The sequence below is a fragment of the Notolepis coatsorum genome (assembly GCF_963971535.1).
Source record: "Notolepis coatsorum genome assembly, chromosome: 2".
NCBI lineage: Eukaryota > Metazoa > Chordata > Actinopteri > Aulopiformes > Paralepididae > Notolepis > Notolepis coatsorum.
The window spans coordinates 208,782,743-208,795,388 of NC_140166.1; the positions used below are offsets into that span (position 1 = coordinate 208,782,743).

The following is a 12,646-nucleotide window of genomic DNA, read 5'->3' on the forward strand; positions in this document are numbered from 1 at the left end:
GTCGGAGCCTATCAACAGGGTCGGGGTAGCGCCGTCTATGAGCGGGATAGGTAATTGGCGCAGGTGCACATATTTATCCATCAACTTGGTGACAGGGTAGGTGTACTGCGATAGTCCTATTTCTTGGCTGGTGAAAGCATTTGTGATCTTGTATCGTCGCTCTGGCTGCCCGTTGGCTGCGATGGTGAAGGAGACATTCTCGCCCTTTATCGTCTTTAAATCTCTTCTTATTGTCCGAATCGTCATTTCGTTCTTGCTCCCCCGCAGTCCCAGCTGGGTCGCAGCGGAGGCGAGCAGAAGGGTCTTCTCTGACCCGTCATCAAGGACGGCGTAAGTGTCCATGACTTTATCTTGGTAGCTCAATGTCACACGGACTACCTTTAAGAGCACTTGAGCTCCGTTGCTGCTGGCGGGGTCAATGTACATGACACTTGCCTTGGTGCCGCTCCGTGGTGCAGGTATAGGCCGTCTTCCGTTACTATCGTGTAGTATATCTAGATGGGCTCCATCGCACCGGCTGCACCTTTTCTTTAGGCGGCATTCGGCTGCCATGTGGGGCCGCGCACATCGATAACAGCGCCGGTTGGACTTTATCCATTGGCTCACTTCTTCTGCATTCATCTTTGTGAATGAGTCACATTGTGACAGCCAGTGTTCTTTCTCACAGTAGGGACACGCTATCTTCCACTTCTCTTTTCTCGAGGGGGTGCTGTGACTCTTACTGCTCGGTACTGACTCTGATTGGTGCATGACAGTCACCGATCTTCTTCCATCATTTATTCTCCTGGGTCCCTCTCTGGAGCTTGGCGTGCTCCGCCCGAAGGTGTCCAGTCGTAAGCTGCTGACCTCTCTCGCCAGGAAGTCGGCCAGATCAAGGAGGGATGGCTCGGGGCCGTCGGGGTCGCGGTAGTCCCTCTGCCGCCGAAAGCGCTCCTGTCTTGCGGGTGGCAGCTTCTCCAAAATCCTCTCAACGTTAGAGTTGGCGTATAGCTCATGCATGCCCTTCTCCCGTTGCGCTCCCAGCATCCCCACCAGGGACTGCACTTTGATTGACAGGTCGTCTAGTGAGCGATTGTCTGTGGCTGGGGGTAGGCGGTCAATATGCCTTATCTCCTGGATTACGTAATCCCATATACGTCCATATCTCTGATCCAGCGCTGCAAGGGCCGCTGTGTATGGGGTCGAGGAGGTAGCATAGGCTAGCGCTATATTGTGCGCTCGCGGTACTTTCAGGTGCTTCAGTAATATTGCATACTTGTGGCGTTCATCGGCGACATCCACCATCATTGTCTCTAGGCACATCCGGAGCTCCGTGTACTGTGCTCGACTCTCATAGGCGAAGTCTGGGAATGACGGCGTGGCGTTGTATGACGCCGTGGATGGCTGATACATCGGCGAGCGTTGGGGGAGAGACCTCCTGGGCGCGGGGGTATAGCCTGGACTGTATGGGACCTCCTGGTCCGGTGGAGTACTGTGCTGTCGTCGGGCTTGGTTCTCCTCTTCTCCCTCTTCTTCCTCTATCAAATCTTTCAGATCCTGTAATCGTTTATTTAGCTTCTCCGCAGTGTATGCCGCTCCTTCCTTGTAGCTGGGTCTCGCTTGGACCGGTATGGGAAGGGGGTCTGCGGGGGGTCTAGACTCGGTCTGTTGGTCAAGTTCAGGGTCGCTTGCTCGTTGCGGTGACGCTGCTCTTGACTGTTGTCTCGACGAGTTCCTCGAGCCCCTGGCGGAGGGAGAGGGAGTTGTCCTTTTGATCAGCTGCTCTATTAGTTGCGCCTGTAGTCTGTCGCGCTCTGCGTCTCTTTGGGCACCGGCAGCGGCGCGCTGGGCGTCGGCGGCGGCGCGCTCTGTTTCTCTTTGGGCACCGGCAGCGGCGCGCTGGGCGTCGGCCCGGTCTCTTGCCATATTCTCTTCCATCTGGAAGCGTCTCATCTCCAGACGTGTGCGCTGTTCTTCGCTCCGTTGCTGTGCTTGGAGGTGTTCGCGCTCGCTGGTCGCCTGTGCTTGGAGACGTTCGCGCTCGCTAAGCGTCTGCGCTTGGAGCCGATCGCGTTCGGTAGAGGCTGTCAGGCTGATGAGGAACGCCTGTTGTAGTATCCTCTCCGCTTCGCTGGGGGAAGGCGGTTGTGGAGGTGAGCCGCTCCTGCGTGAGCCGCTCCTGGGGGTACTCGTTGGGGAGTCCTGGAGCTCTAGTTCCTCGGCGCTCTCCTCCTCTTCTTCCGTGCAGAGTTCTCTCTCTGTAGGGTTGTCTTCCTCCCGGGGCTTGTCGGGGACTACTTCTTGAGTAGTGGCGGGGGGTAAAGGCATGTCAATTCCCTCCTGGTCCCCACCGTGGGCTTGGTCAGTTACATTAGGACCTACTAGGGCCTCTGTGGTCGGGGAAACCTGGTCGTTAAGGTCAGACATAATTTTACTTTCTACTTTTACCGCGTTTACCGTTTGTCGAAGGCTAGGTAGTTGACTGACAGTGTAAGCCTCTAAGTACTGAGGTGTCTGTCGTCTGCGCCGCGGGCGTTCTAGGTTAGGAGGATCGTTTCGTGGAGTGTTCATCATAGGCCATTTCGATATTAATAACACTATATTAATATTACACTAGTTACCCTCCGGCTCGAAGGACCAATTGTAACTGAGGGGTACAATTCCCTGACTGTATTGTTAGATATGATATTTAATACCACTACCTCATGTACTTTAACTTCTGGCCACCCAGTACAAGATATAAGTATGATGAACACTTTCCCACCTGATGAAACGAACCAACACAAATGTACCAAATCGAAGGTTTAATACAGCAAAGGGTGTATACAACGATCACTTAATTACATTTATGATTTGAAATATGGAATATGCACTTTTATGGCAAATGAGTATTCGTAGGTAAATCAACATTGAATGTCCAATCTCTGGTTGCGCAGGGAGTAAGTATACAACCTGGAATATTTAGGAAACGATAGCGATGGTACTTGAATGATTATAGCTGGATACACTAAGGGGGGGGGGGGGGGGGTCCCGCTGGTTGTAAGACAGTAGGAGGGGGGGGTTAGAGAAGCCGCTGGCGGTATCCCATCTGGCCGACGGTGTCTTGGGAGAATCCAAAGTCTTGGACACGGTGCCCACAGAACCTCGGACCGCAGACGAATACAGCTGGACCCTCTGTGGAACGGTATCTGCCGGTCCACAACGGAGAGACGTGAGGCGACCTCACGTGTAGAGCGCCGTCTCACCTGGAGTCCTCTCCGGGGGGTAATTCCAACACTCAGCAGTGTTGGCCTTTATCCATGGAATAATCAAAGCACACAAAGCATAATCCAAGCCGTGGAAGGCTCGCCGTCGTCTGGGTAGAGTAATCCAATATACAGGTCCAGTCGCTCTTGGCCCGGAGCTCCTCGGATGCAATCACCACTAGGGGTCTGACCAGCCTGGTTAAGCGTCCAGATAACGTCAGGAACGATGGGGGTACTGATAACTGTAGAACTCTAACCGAACGATGCACCATACATAAATAGACTACTATTAGCTTAATAGAATACGTCCAACTCGACGGTATGGTGCCAAACTATGACCATTCAACTATTAATCTACACGATATCTCAATGCCTATTCTGGGCCAAGTAGGCCTTACTACACCGCACGTGCGTCGTGGGGAGGCTTTTGCGTCTGTCACTCTGTTGGAGGGTAAAGAACTGGACTAAAAAGAAAGTTCTACTTTACTGGCGCCATATATATATGCGCTATGAACAAATAGTACCATTCGTATTTCGCCCGACATATTACTGCGCGGAACCGGGGGTTGCCTCGACATGTTAGGCGGCACGATTGAACTTGGACCTAGGGGTATGGCAACCTGGCGCCAGGTTCTCGTCCAATGGTAGAATGAAACTATTATGGGCTGTTTAGTAGAAACGGGGATATTCAATGCATATTGTACAAGGAATATACAGGGGATATCAAACGATATACAAATACAATTAAATATATATATATAAATAAATATACATATTCGGTTTAATCTGATCCTTCACAACACCTACCCTTTGAAACCTTATTTCACACTGTGTTACATTTGAAATCGCGATCAGACATTTGGAATATTCATTTTGGAATACCTCCTAGCAAAGGTAAGGACTATATGACATCAATCCTACTTTGATCCTGATGATTCACTGTCGATCGCAACGATCAGTAACATACTCCAAAATGTATGCCGTAGCTGACTATCAGACATCACAAAATATGCCCCACCCCCCCCCCCCCCCCCCCCCCTTTGATTTGGAAATAGTATCGTGTCCAGGCGAGCAACACAAACGACTTTCGCAAAATGCACATAGCGCTCCATAACTCAGCTTCCAGGAATTAGCCCGGATCACTCTGAAACTATACAATATTCAGCACGGGATAATACGCGAACATATACATGAAAAAATGCACTCTTTTTTACATGTTGGACGAGAGATAGTGACTGTCAAATGAGCCATAGTATTGTCTCCATAGCTATAATATAGAATATAGATATAGCTCTGCAAACATCGTGGCGCACTGTGAAAATGCCTATCTTTTAAAGCATGGCCCATTGACAGCAGGGATGGGGATACACGCTGGTGTATAAGAGAAATACACCAGACTTGGCTGCTTTACATTAAGAGGAATACATCAGACTAGGCTGCTTTACATTAAGAGGAATACATCAGACTAGGCTGCTTTACGATATTATTAATAATAATAATACACTTTATTTGTATATAATCTTTCATACTTGCATAAAATTATATATACAATTAGCATAAAATAGACTAAAAGCAGTGCAATAAAATAGCTCTCATTTACAGTACAATAATCACAGTGTGGATGTAGAGTCTAAGTTGCAAAATGTATTAAAAGGCTACGGTGAAGAGATATGTTTTTAAGCTTACTTTTGACAATATTTAGTCATGCCTCATGTCCACAGGTAAGATGTTCCATATCTTTGGTGTCTAATTAGCAACGGCTGCATCCCTGACCGTAAAGCGAACGTTTCTGCAGGTACACGTCGGAGAGCAGCATGTCTCTGAACCGCTCTCCAGGGCAGCCGTCCTCATACCGGTCTGACGAGGAGCTCATGATGGGCGCTCTGGATGGCCTGAGGGGCGTCGGCGTTGACGGGTGAGTGTACGGCAGTAATGTCTGAGCTGGCCTTCAGAATGCCTCTCTGATCAAATATGTGACCAGGCACAGACTTTAGGTCTTGTTGAGCAATCTTCAACGCGGTCCAGGGCTCTTTTCATTCTTGCACGAGGAAGGATAATAGTGACGATCTAGCGTTGATTTCAGGAAGATTCGATAAGCAGGCAAAAAACTACAATGTGTTTAGTGTATTCCACTAAAGGGCTATTATCGCGTCTTTTCCTGGAATTACTAAGAATCACCAACACTATACTCATATTCAAAACGGTATAAAATGGAAATGTACTGATGAAAAAACAATCCGTTTTGTACATGTTGACTGGAAGCAACTCACTGATAATCGACGGGTGTATTAGACCCATAGCTATAATTTAAGATATATTTTAAGCACTCACAAATCTCGCAGTCCCCCCATTGATTAAAGCGGTGGCGTTCTCGCGCATTAAGTGATGGCGCAGAATGAGTTAACCATTGCAACACACCTAACCCCTCCCCCACCTAACCTCTCCCCCACCTAACACCTTCTCCACTGTCTCCAGGTGAGCTGCAGGGAGCAGACATGGCTTTGTTATTATGATGTGATGCTGTGAGAGACGGTTTACAGTCTTACAGTTTAACTTTCAGTTAAATCCCCACACAGGGTTTCCATTAAAGGAAGGAGAGGGACAGAGGCTTTTGTATCACAAAACCCCCCGATTTATTTAACTCGCACTGTAAAAACATACAACAAAGAGCTGACAATGACAAAAGAGGTGATTATTAGAGGGGGAGATGGAATAAATACATTTGGCCCAATATCTTTGGACCACACACACACACACACACACACACACACACACACACACACACACACACACACACACACACACACACACACCTCCATCAATCCTCTATACTATACTATAGATTAGGATTTGGTACCATCTGGGTGGGCAAGTTCTAGATGTGACTTTTTTATTCCTATACATCCCTAGATTATGTTTTGATATGATATACAGTGTGTGCTTGTGTATGTAATAGAGAGGCATTATGAGCCCCTCTATTACACTATGTTATGCACGAGCAGCAGCACAAGCCTGTCTGAGCCTGTCTGTTTGTTAGATAACTTCAATAATCTAACAGTTAAGCCTTTATACGACGGCGAGATACACTTAAAATGTTGACTGAGAGAAGATAATCTCCCGATTTAGATACAACACAAACGGTTCCAAAGATATGAATGTTTCTCTGCATATTTTTTTGTCTCTGAATGGATTTGGTCATTTCTGCGCGTCTCCGACACCTGAGACCGAAAGTACTTAGCCACTCCCCTCAGACAGAACTGTAGTTCTTTAGCGTTGGAAATAATACAGCCGCACTATCTAACAATAATTTACAAATTACAAGTCATATTACGTTTTGCAAATAAGGAGACTGATGGAGAACATTTCAAAGCACTCAAAATTGCCAATATCTCCATTTTGACCTACCGGTATTTCTGAATTGCGCAACATTTTGGGATTTTCTGAAGAATTGTGAGCTCCTTAACAACCCGACCTAGACCGCGCCGGGTCACATACAGTATGTCAGTTGAACAGGATGAAGATGTCTGTCTCTTTGCTCTCTTTTGACTGCTTTATCTTTTGACAGGGTCTCCGGAGACCCCCTGTCTAAGCTCCCCGTGCCCCACAGATTAGCCGTGTTAGCCACCATGGATGAGGTGAGTGCTGTTGTCCGCCCCGCCCTGCCTTACCCCCCCCCCCCCCCACCGGTAATCTTTACAAGCTGTCAGTAAAGATTACACCCCACAAGCTGACAGTAAAGATTATACCCTACAAACTGACAGTAAATATTACACCCTACAAGCTGACGGTAAAGATTACACCCTACAAGCTGACGGTAAAGATTACATCCTACAAGCTGACAGTAAAGATTACATCCTACAAGCTGACAGTAAAGATTACACCCTACAAGCTGACGGTAAAGACTACATCCTACAAGCTGACAGTAAAGATTACATCCTACAAGCTGACGGTAAAGATTACATCCTACAAGTTGACAGTAAAGATTACATCCTACAAGCTGACGGTAAAGACTACATCCTACAAGTTGACAGTAAAGATTACACCCTACAAGCTGACAGTAAAGATTACATCCTACAAGCTGACAGTAAAGATTACATCCTACAAGCTGACGGTAAAGATTACACCCTACAAGCTGATGGTAAAGATTACATCCTACAAGTTGACAGTAAAAATTACATCCTACAAGCTGACAGTAAAGATTACATCCTACAAGCTGACAGTAAAGATTACATCCTACAAGCTGGTAGAAATATCTCTTTTCTACCTAAAATATGTTTTGCATATGTTTCACAACATTTTAAACGGCAAGTTGTGTATGAAATTTCTGAATCTTGAGTCATATTTGATCTGCAACGCCCTAGTTTGATAGTTTGCTCTGAATTTAGTTTGAGCGTGCGCCGTTCCAGTGGGGGAGCAAGGGCAGCTGATTTTCATCTAAAGATACAGGCACAGAACCAGCTTGTGGAGAACAGGACTGAAACATGTTCTTCTGAAACATGCGTTTTTTTTATTATTCTATTTTTATTTTTACTTCTCCACTGTACTATAATTCTATGACCTGTACCATGTCTTCTACTACCTGTACCTCCCATCCCCCCTCCCCCATTTAAATTGTATTTTAATTTAGCCTTTATTTAAACAGGTAAAATTACATTGAGACCTCGGTCTCCTTTACAAGTGCGACCTGTTCAGACAGCAGCCCATACAACAGTTACACATGTAAATAGCAACAGTACACTCACCAGTCAACACACAATAAATTACAACAACACAAAACATAAGAGGCTGAGGCCATGTCCAGACGAAACCGATTTCGGTCGTATCAGGCAAAGTATTTGATCGTATGCACCTTTCAATCCACACGGAACTGCGTTCTGGCAGCCTGAAGACGCTATTTTCTGAAACCGGCTCCCAGAGTGCGCAATTCTGAAGACGCCCCCCCTTGCGTCACCGTCTTTACAAGAGATACGAGTATTTTCCTGAACCGATGACGCGATAGCCCACCTCTCCCTTACCCCGCGTGTGCAAACTCTCACATCACAACAACAATGGCATCAGAGTAGTTGCGTTCGTGTTACAGAAGCTATTGAGCTTGATCGGGCTTGTCTTATATGTCCAGATATGTCCTGGCTAGAAGTGTTTATTAAACACCGGGAGGCTACTGTGATGCAATACACGATACTAGCTAGAGATTAGCGTCACATAGCTGGCCTTTTTCTGAAAACCCAAGTAGTAGCCAAGCACATATTGTTCCATAGCATACGCCTTCAGTTCATCATGACAAATCCTCTTACCTTGACGATTAAAAAGCCTCCATAATTTAGTAAATAGTATTCCCATGGCTGGTGTTGAGCTGTAGCCAGCCAGCTAGCATTGATGCTATTCAAAATGCTATCAACATTAGCTAAATAGATAACCAACTAAATACAATAGACAGTGGTATCCTGAGGTAACGTTAAATACAGGCAACGTTTGCTAGTCGAAATGACTGAACACAGGGACAAGTTAAACATCAATCAATTACTTTAATACAACACAGGTAGTTTGAACCGTGGTCTCTCTCTCTCTCTCTCTCTCTCCACTCCTTTGGAAACTAACGTTACGTTAGCTCAAAATTACAGAACCGAAGCCATCCTGGAGAACCCCTCCCACCCACTCTATGAGGAGCTAGCCAGAATGAAGAGCACGCTCAGCCAAAGACACATCCCTCCACACACCACAAAATCGCCTAGGCTGGTCCTTTATACCGGCAGCCCTGCTGCCAGAACTATCGCTGTCAGAACTCGGGACGTGAGAACTCCTATCCACGTGCACTCATTGTAGTTTTTTGTATTTTGTACTTTTATATTGTATTTGTATTTATATTGTATCTATAGTGTATATAGATACTGGACTGTATAGGACTGTGAAGCTCTGTATTCCCACCCCCCGTATCCCCCCCATGCTGCTTTGACACCTGAATTTCCTCAAGGGGAAATCTTATCTTATGTTTAGGGGACATCAAAGACCTGACTTGTTGAATAGGACTACACTATGGGGCATTTAATAGAATTTGGGAACGATTAACAACCTCCCTCTCTCCCCTCGTTGCAGATCCGCTGGCTGCTGGAGGATGAGATTGTGTCGGCGCTGCGTCACTCCTGGGTCATCACCTCCTCCACGCTGCAGAAGGTGTCCGGCCACGTGATGCGCTCCAGCGGCCGGCCCCACTGCCACCACGAGGTCGTGCCCCTGCAGTTCGTCTTCGGCCCAGAGCAGTCCCTGGAGAAGTTCAAAGAGGTTCATATCCATAGCCGACGGGAAATAATTAGCAGTGTAATGGATCACAAGTCTCACGGTTTTGGGCGTGGCTGGGTAGCGCGGTGGACTGCACTCGCCTACCACTGCAGAGACTCTGGGAACTAATCCAGCTGTCAGCGGTACCTCCGGCTTGGTCAGTCGTCCCTACTAACACAATTGGCAGTGTTAGCGGGTGGGAAGCCGGTGGGGTATGTGTCCTGGTCGTTGTAAACTGCGACTCCTACTGGTCGGTCGGGGCGCCTGTTCAGCAGGGAGGGGATCTGGGGGAAATAGCACGAACCTATGCACGCGTTACGTTCCCCCAAAAAGAAGCAGCTGCCTGACTCCACATGTATCGGAGGAGGCATGTGGTAGTTCTACACCCTCCCCAGGCCGACAGTGGGGCAATGAGCGCAATGACCAGGAATAATGGCATAACGACTAAATTGGGATGGGTGAAAAATACAGAAAGCCCAAAAAATTATGTGAAATGTTGTTGTTGAAGAGACTATGAAAGGAAATATAATGTTGCGGTGCAACGTTGTGCATTGAAATGACAAACTACCCGCAACTGCATTGGGCTGCGTAGTTCCTGTAAATAACAACATTAAGGCTTTGTTTATGATTTTGCCTGGTCAGTCTCTAAATGCAGAGGTTGTTTTGTGTAAATACTTTGGGGAGAATGAGTTGCTTCTGCCTTCTCAGATCTCTCGTGCTGGTATCGGACTGCTATCCAGACATGACGTTAAATGTATCGACACTCACATATGCCCCGCGGTGCACAATTCTCGCACACAGTCGCAGTTTAATCCATCTTTATGACAGTCAAAACTAAATCTGTAATGCACCCAGCAGACTTAAACGATGATGGAGAATATCGTATGATATAACTCACTATGGTGGTTAAAGGGGACATGCATTGCTATTCCTTGCACTATTTGGGCAACTTTACACAATTCCTGTGAGTCTATGGAACACATCTGTTTTAAAAAAAATGCATTGTTTTATATTTCTAATCAAGTACTCAAAAGCATAATTTTTCTCCCTTTGGATTTCAGGCTGTTATTGGATGGGCTCTGCCCATAAGCGCTTTGAGTGACAGTCACCCACACAGTCTGCGACTGGCACAGAGGGAGATAGAGAGAGATTGAGGGGGAGACTAATTAATTTTGCCGCGGGGGGGGGCATAATCCCACGGGACAATGCATTGGTAACTTGTTTCAAATTACAATATATACCTCTGTGATTATTATTGCACGGATCGGAATACAGGCGTGCGCGTGGAAGCATGCGCAAATATATTTTGACAGTGATAAGCTAGTGCTCCCGACTGAGGGAGGGAGGGAGGGAGGGAGGGAGGGAGGGAGGGAGGGAGGGAGGGAGAGAGGAGAGGGAGGGAGGGAGGGAGGGAGGGAGGGAGGGAGAGAGGGAGAGAGAGAGGGAGGGAGGAGAGAGAGAGAGAGAGAGAGAGAGGGAGTGGAGAGAGAGAGAGAGAGAGAGAGAGAGAGAGAGAGAGAGAGAGAGAGAGAGAGAGAGAGAGAGAGAGAGAGAGAGAGAGAGAGAGAGAGAGAGAGAGAGAGAGAGAGAGAGAGAGAGAGAGAGAGGTACACGGAGCATTTACACACAACCTGTGTAAATGCTCTGTGTGTGTGTGTGCGAGAAGACACGATCTTGTGAACTCGAGACTAGACTGATGAGATATGATAATTAACGACACAGACCACATTGGTCCAGCAAGCTGTTGCCTCTGGCAATGCAGTGCTAGTGAAGCCTGTCTCTTAAAGGAACACGCCAACATGTTTTTATCATGTACCTGTGAAGCACTTTGGTTTGGCTTTAGTCATTTGTAAATGTGCTATAGAAATAAAGATGACTTGACTTGACAATACCTAGGCTAACCGGCCGTGTCCGCTTTCATTCATTGTGCTAAGCTAGGCTAACGTGCAGCCAGGTAGCTTTCTACTGAACACACAAAGAGAAAACTGGCATCCATCTTCTTGTCTCTCTCTGGAGAGGACGGTAAGCTAATTTCCCAAAAATGTTGGCGTGTTCAAACAGGAGTTCCGGAGGATGTGTCTCTCGGGGTACCTGTTGAACGGGGAGAAGGACAACTTCCACTACGTGTCCCTGAGTCGACTGCACCCGCACAGAGTCCAGGCGGCCGGCCGCCACCACACCCAGCACGCCAACCACTGCAGCGCTGGCGAGCAGGCGGAGGACAGCGCATTGGACGGTGAAGCGGTGTTCGAGAAGACGGTGCCAGACAGCCAGGTTTTTAATCTCCTGTGGTTCTCACTCATCATCCATTAATCAATAACACCTTAACTCATTCAGCGCCATAAACTGTCCCCAACTCTGCCGCTTCAGGCCAGCTTAAAATTGTCATTTTCGCGGTGTTTCACAATGTTTCCAGAGCTGTGTGTGTTCTGTATTATAGCTGTGGAGACAATGGTGTGGCTCGTTTGACACACTACTTGTAGACCAACATGGGAAAAAAAAATTGTTTCTACACACTGTAGTTTGTAGTTTATTACACGCTAAACATCGCGCATTTCCAAGATAATCCAGTCTTTTTCCATAGAACGCGAGATAAAACGTAAGTTAACTCAAAACTGTTATCGTGTTTGTCGAGCATGTTTTACGTCCGGTAAAACACAAAACTGTGATCGTTAGAAAAACATGTTTCATGTTTGGTAAAATAGACATAGAATATACCTTACCTTAGCCAGAAGGTATTCCAAAAAAAAAGGGGAAAACGTGTATCAACACCAAACCATTCCAGTTCAAAGGTAGGCGATACTGCCACCTGGTGATATTCGATCGACCGATTCCAACGGGCCAGGGGCGGCTAGAATGATCCGGATGATGATTTAGAACGGGGATCAGAGGGAAAAGATCAAAGGATCTAAAAACGTATTATTACATGTTTGGCGCTCAAGCGTTGGCGAGGAAACACGTAATATTACGCGTTTGGCGCTGAATGAGTTAAAGGGGAACGCCACCCCAAATTAACAATTCCAAATAATGTTATTTCCATGGCTGTTAGGATGTGGCCGAGTTGTGGAAAGATGGAGTCTGAGGCAGGTTGTCATCACCTGGTGTTTTATTTTATTAATTATTTTGTTCACCAGTGGAAAAACAGG

The 12,646-nt window shown here is 46.9% G+C and overlaps 1 protein-coding gene across 1 annotated transcript in view; it reads left to right on the top strand.

The window, feature by feature from the left end:
* Positions 1–12,646, top strand: part of szt2 (SZT2 subunit of KICSTOR complex) — a gene marked incomplete at its 5' end in the record, with an annotated part of 217,160 nt that overhangs the window by 80,520 nt on the left and 123,994 nt on the right. Inside the window, 4 exon segments of the mRNA XM_084308487.1 lie at positions 5,020–5,139; positions 6,790–6,859; positions 9,318–9,503; positions 11,562–11,774. Coding sequence (XP_084164613.1) covers positions 5,020–5,139; positions 6,790–6,859; positions 9,318–9,503; positions 11,562–11,774 — 589 coding nt within the window.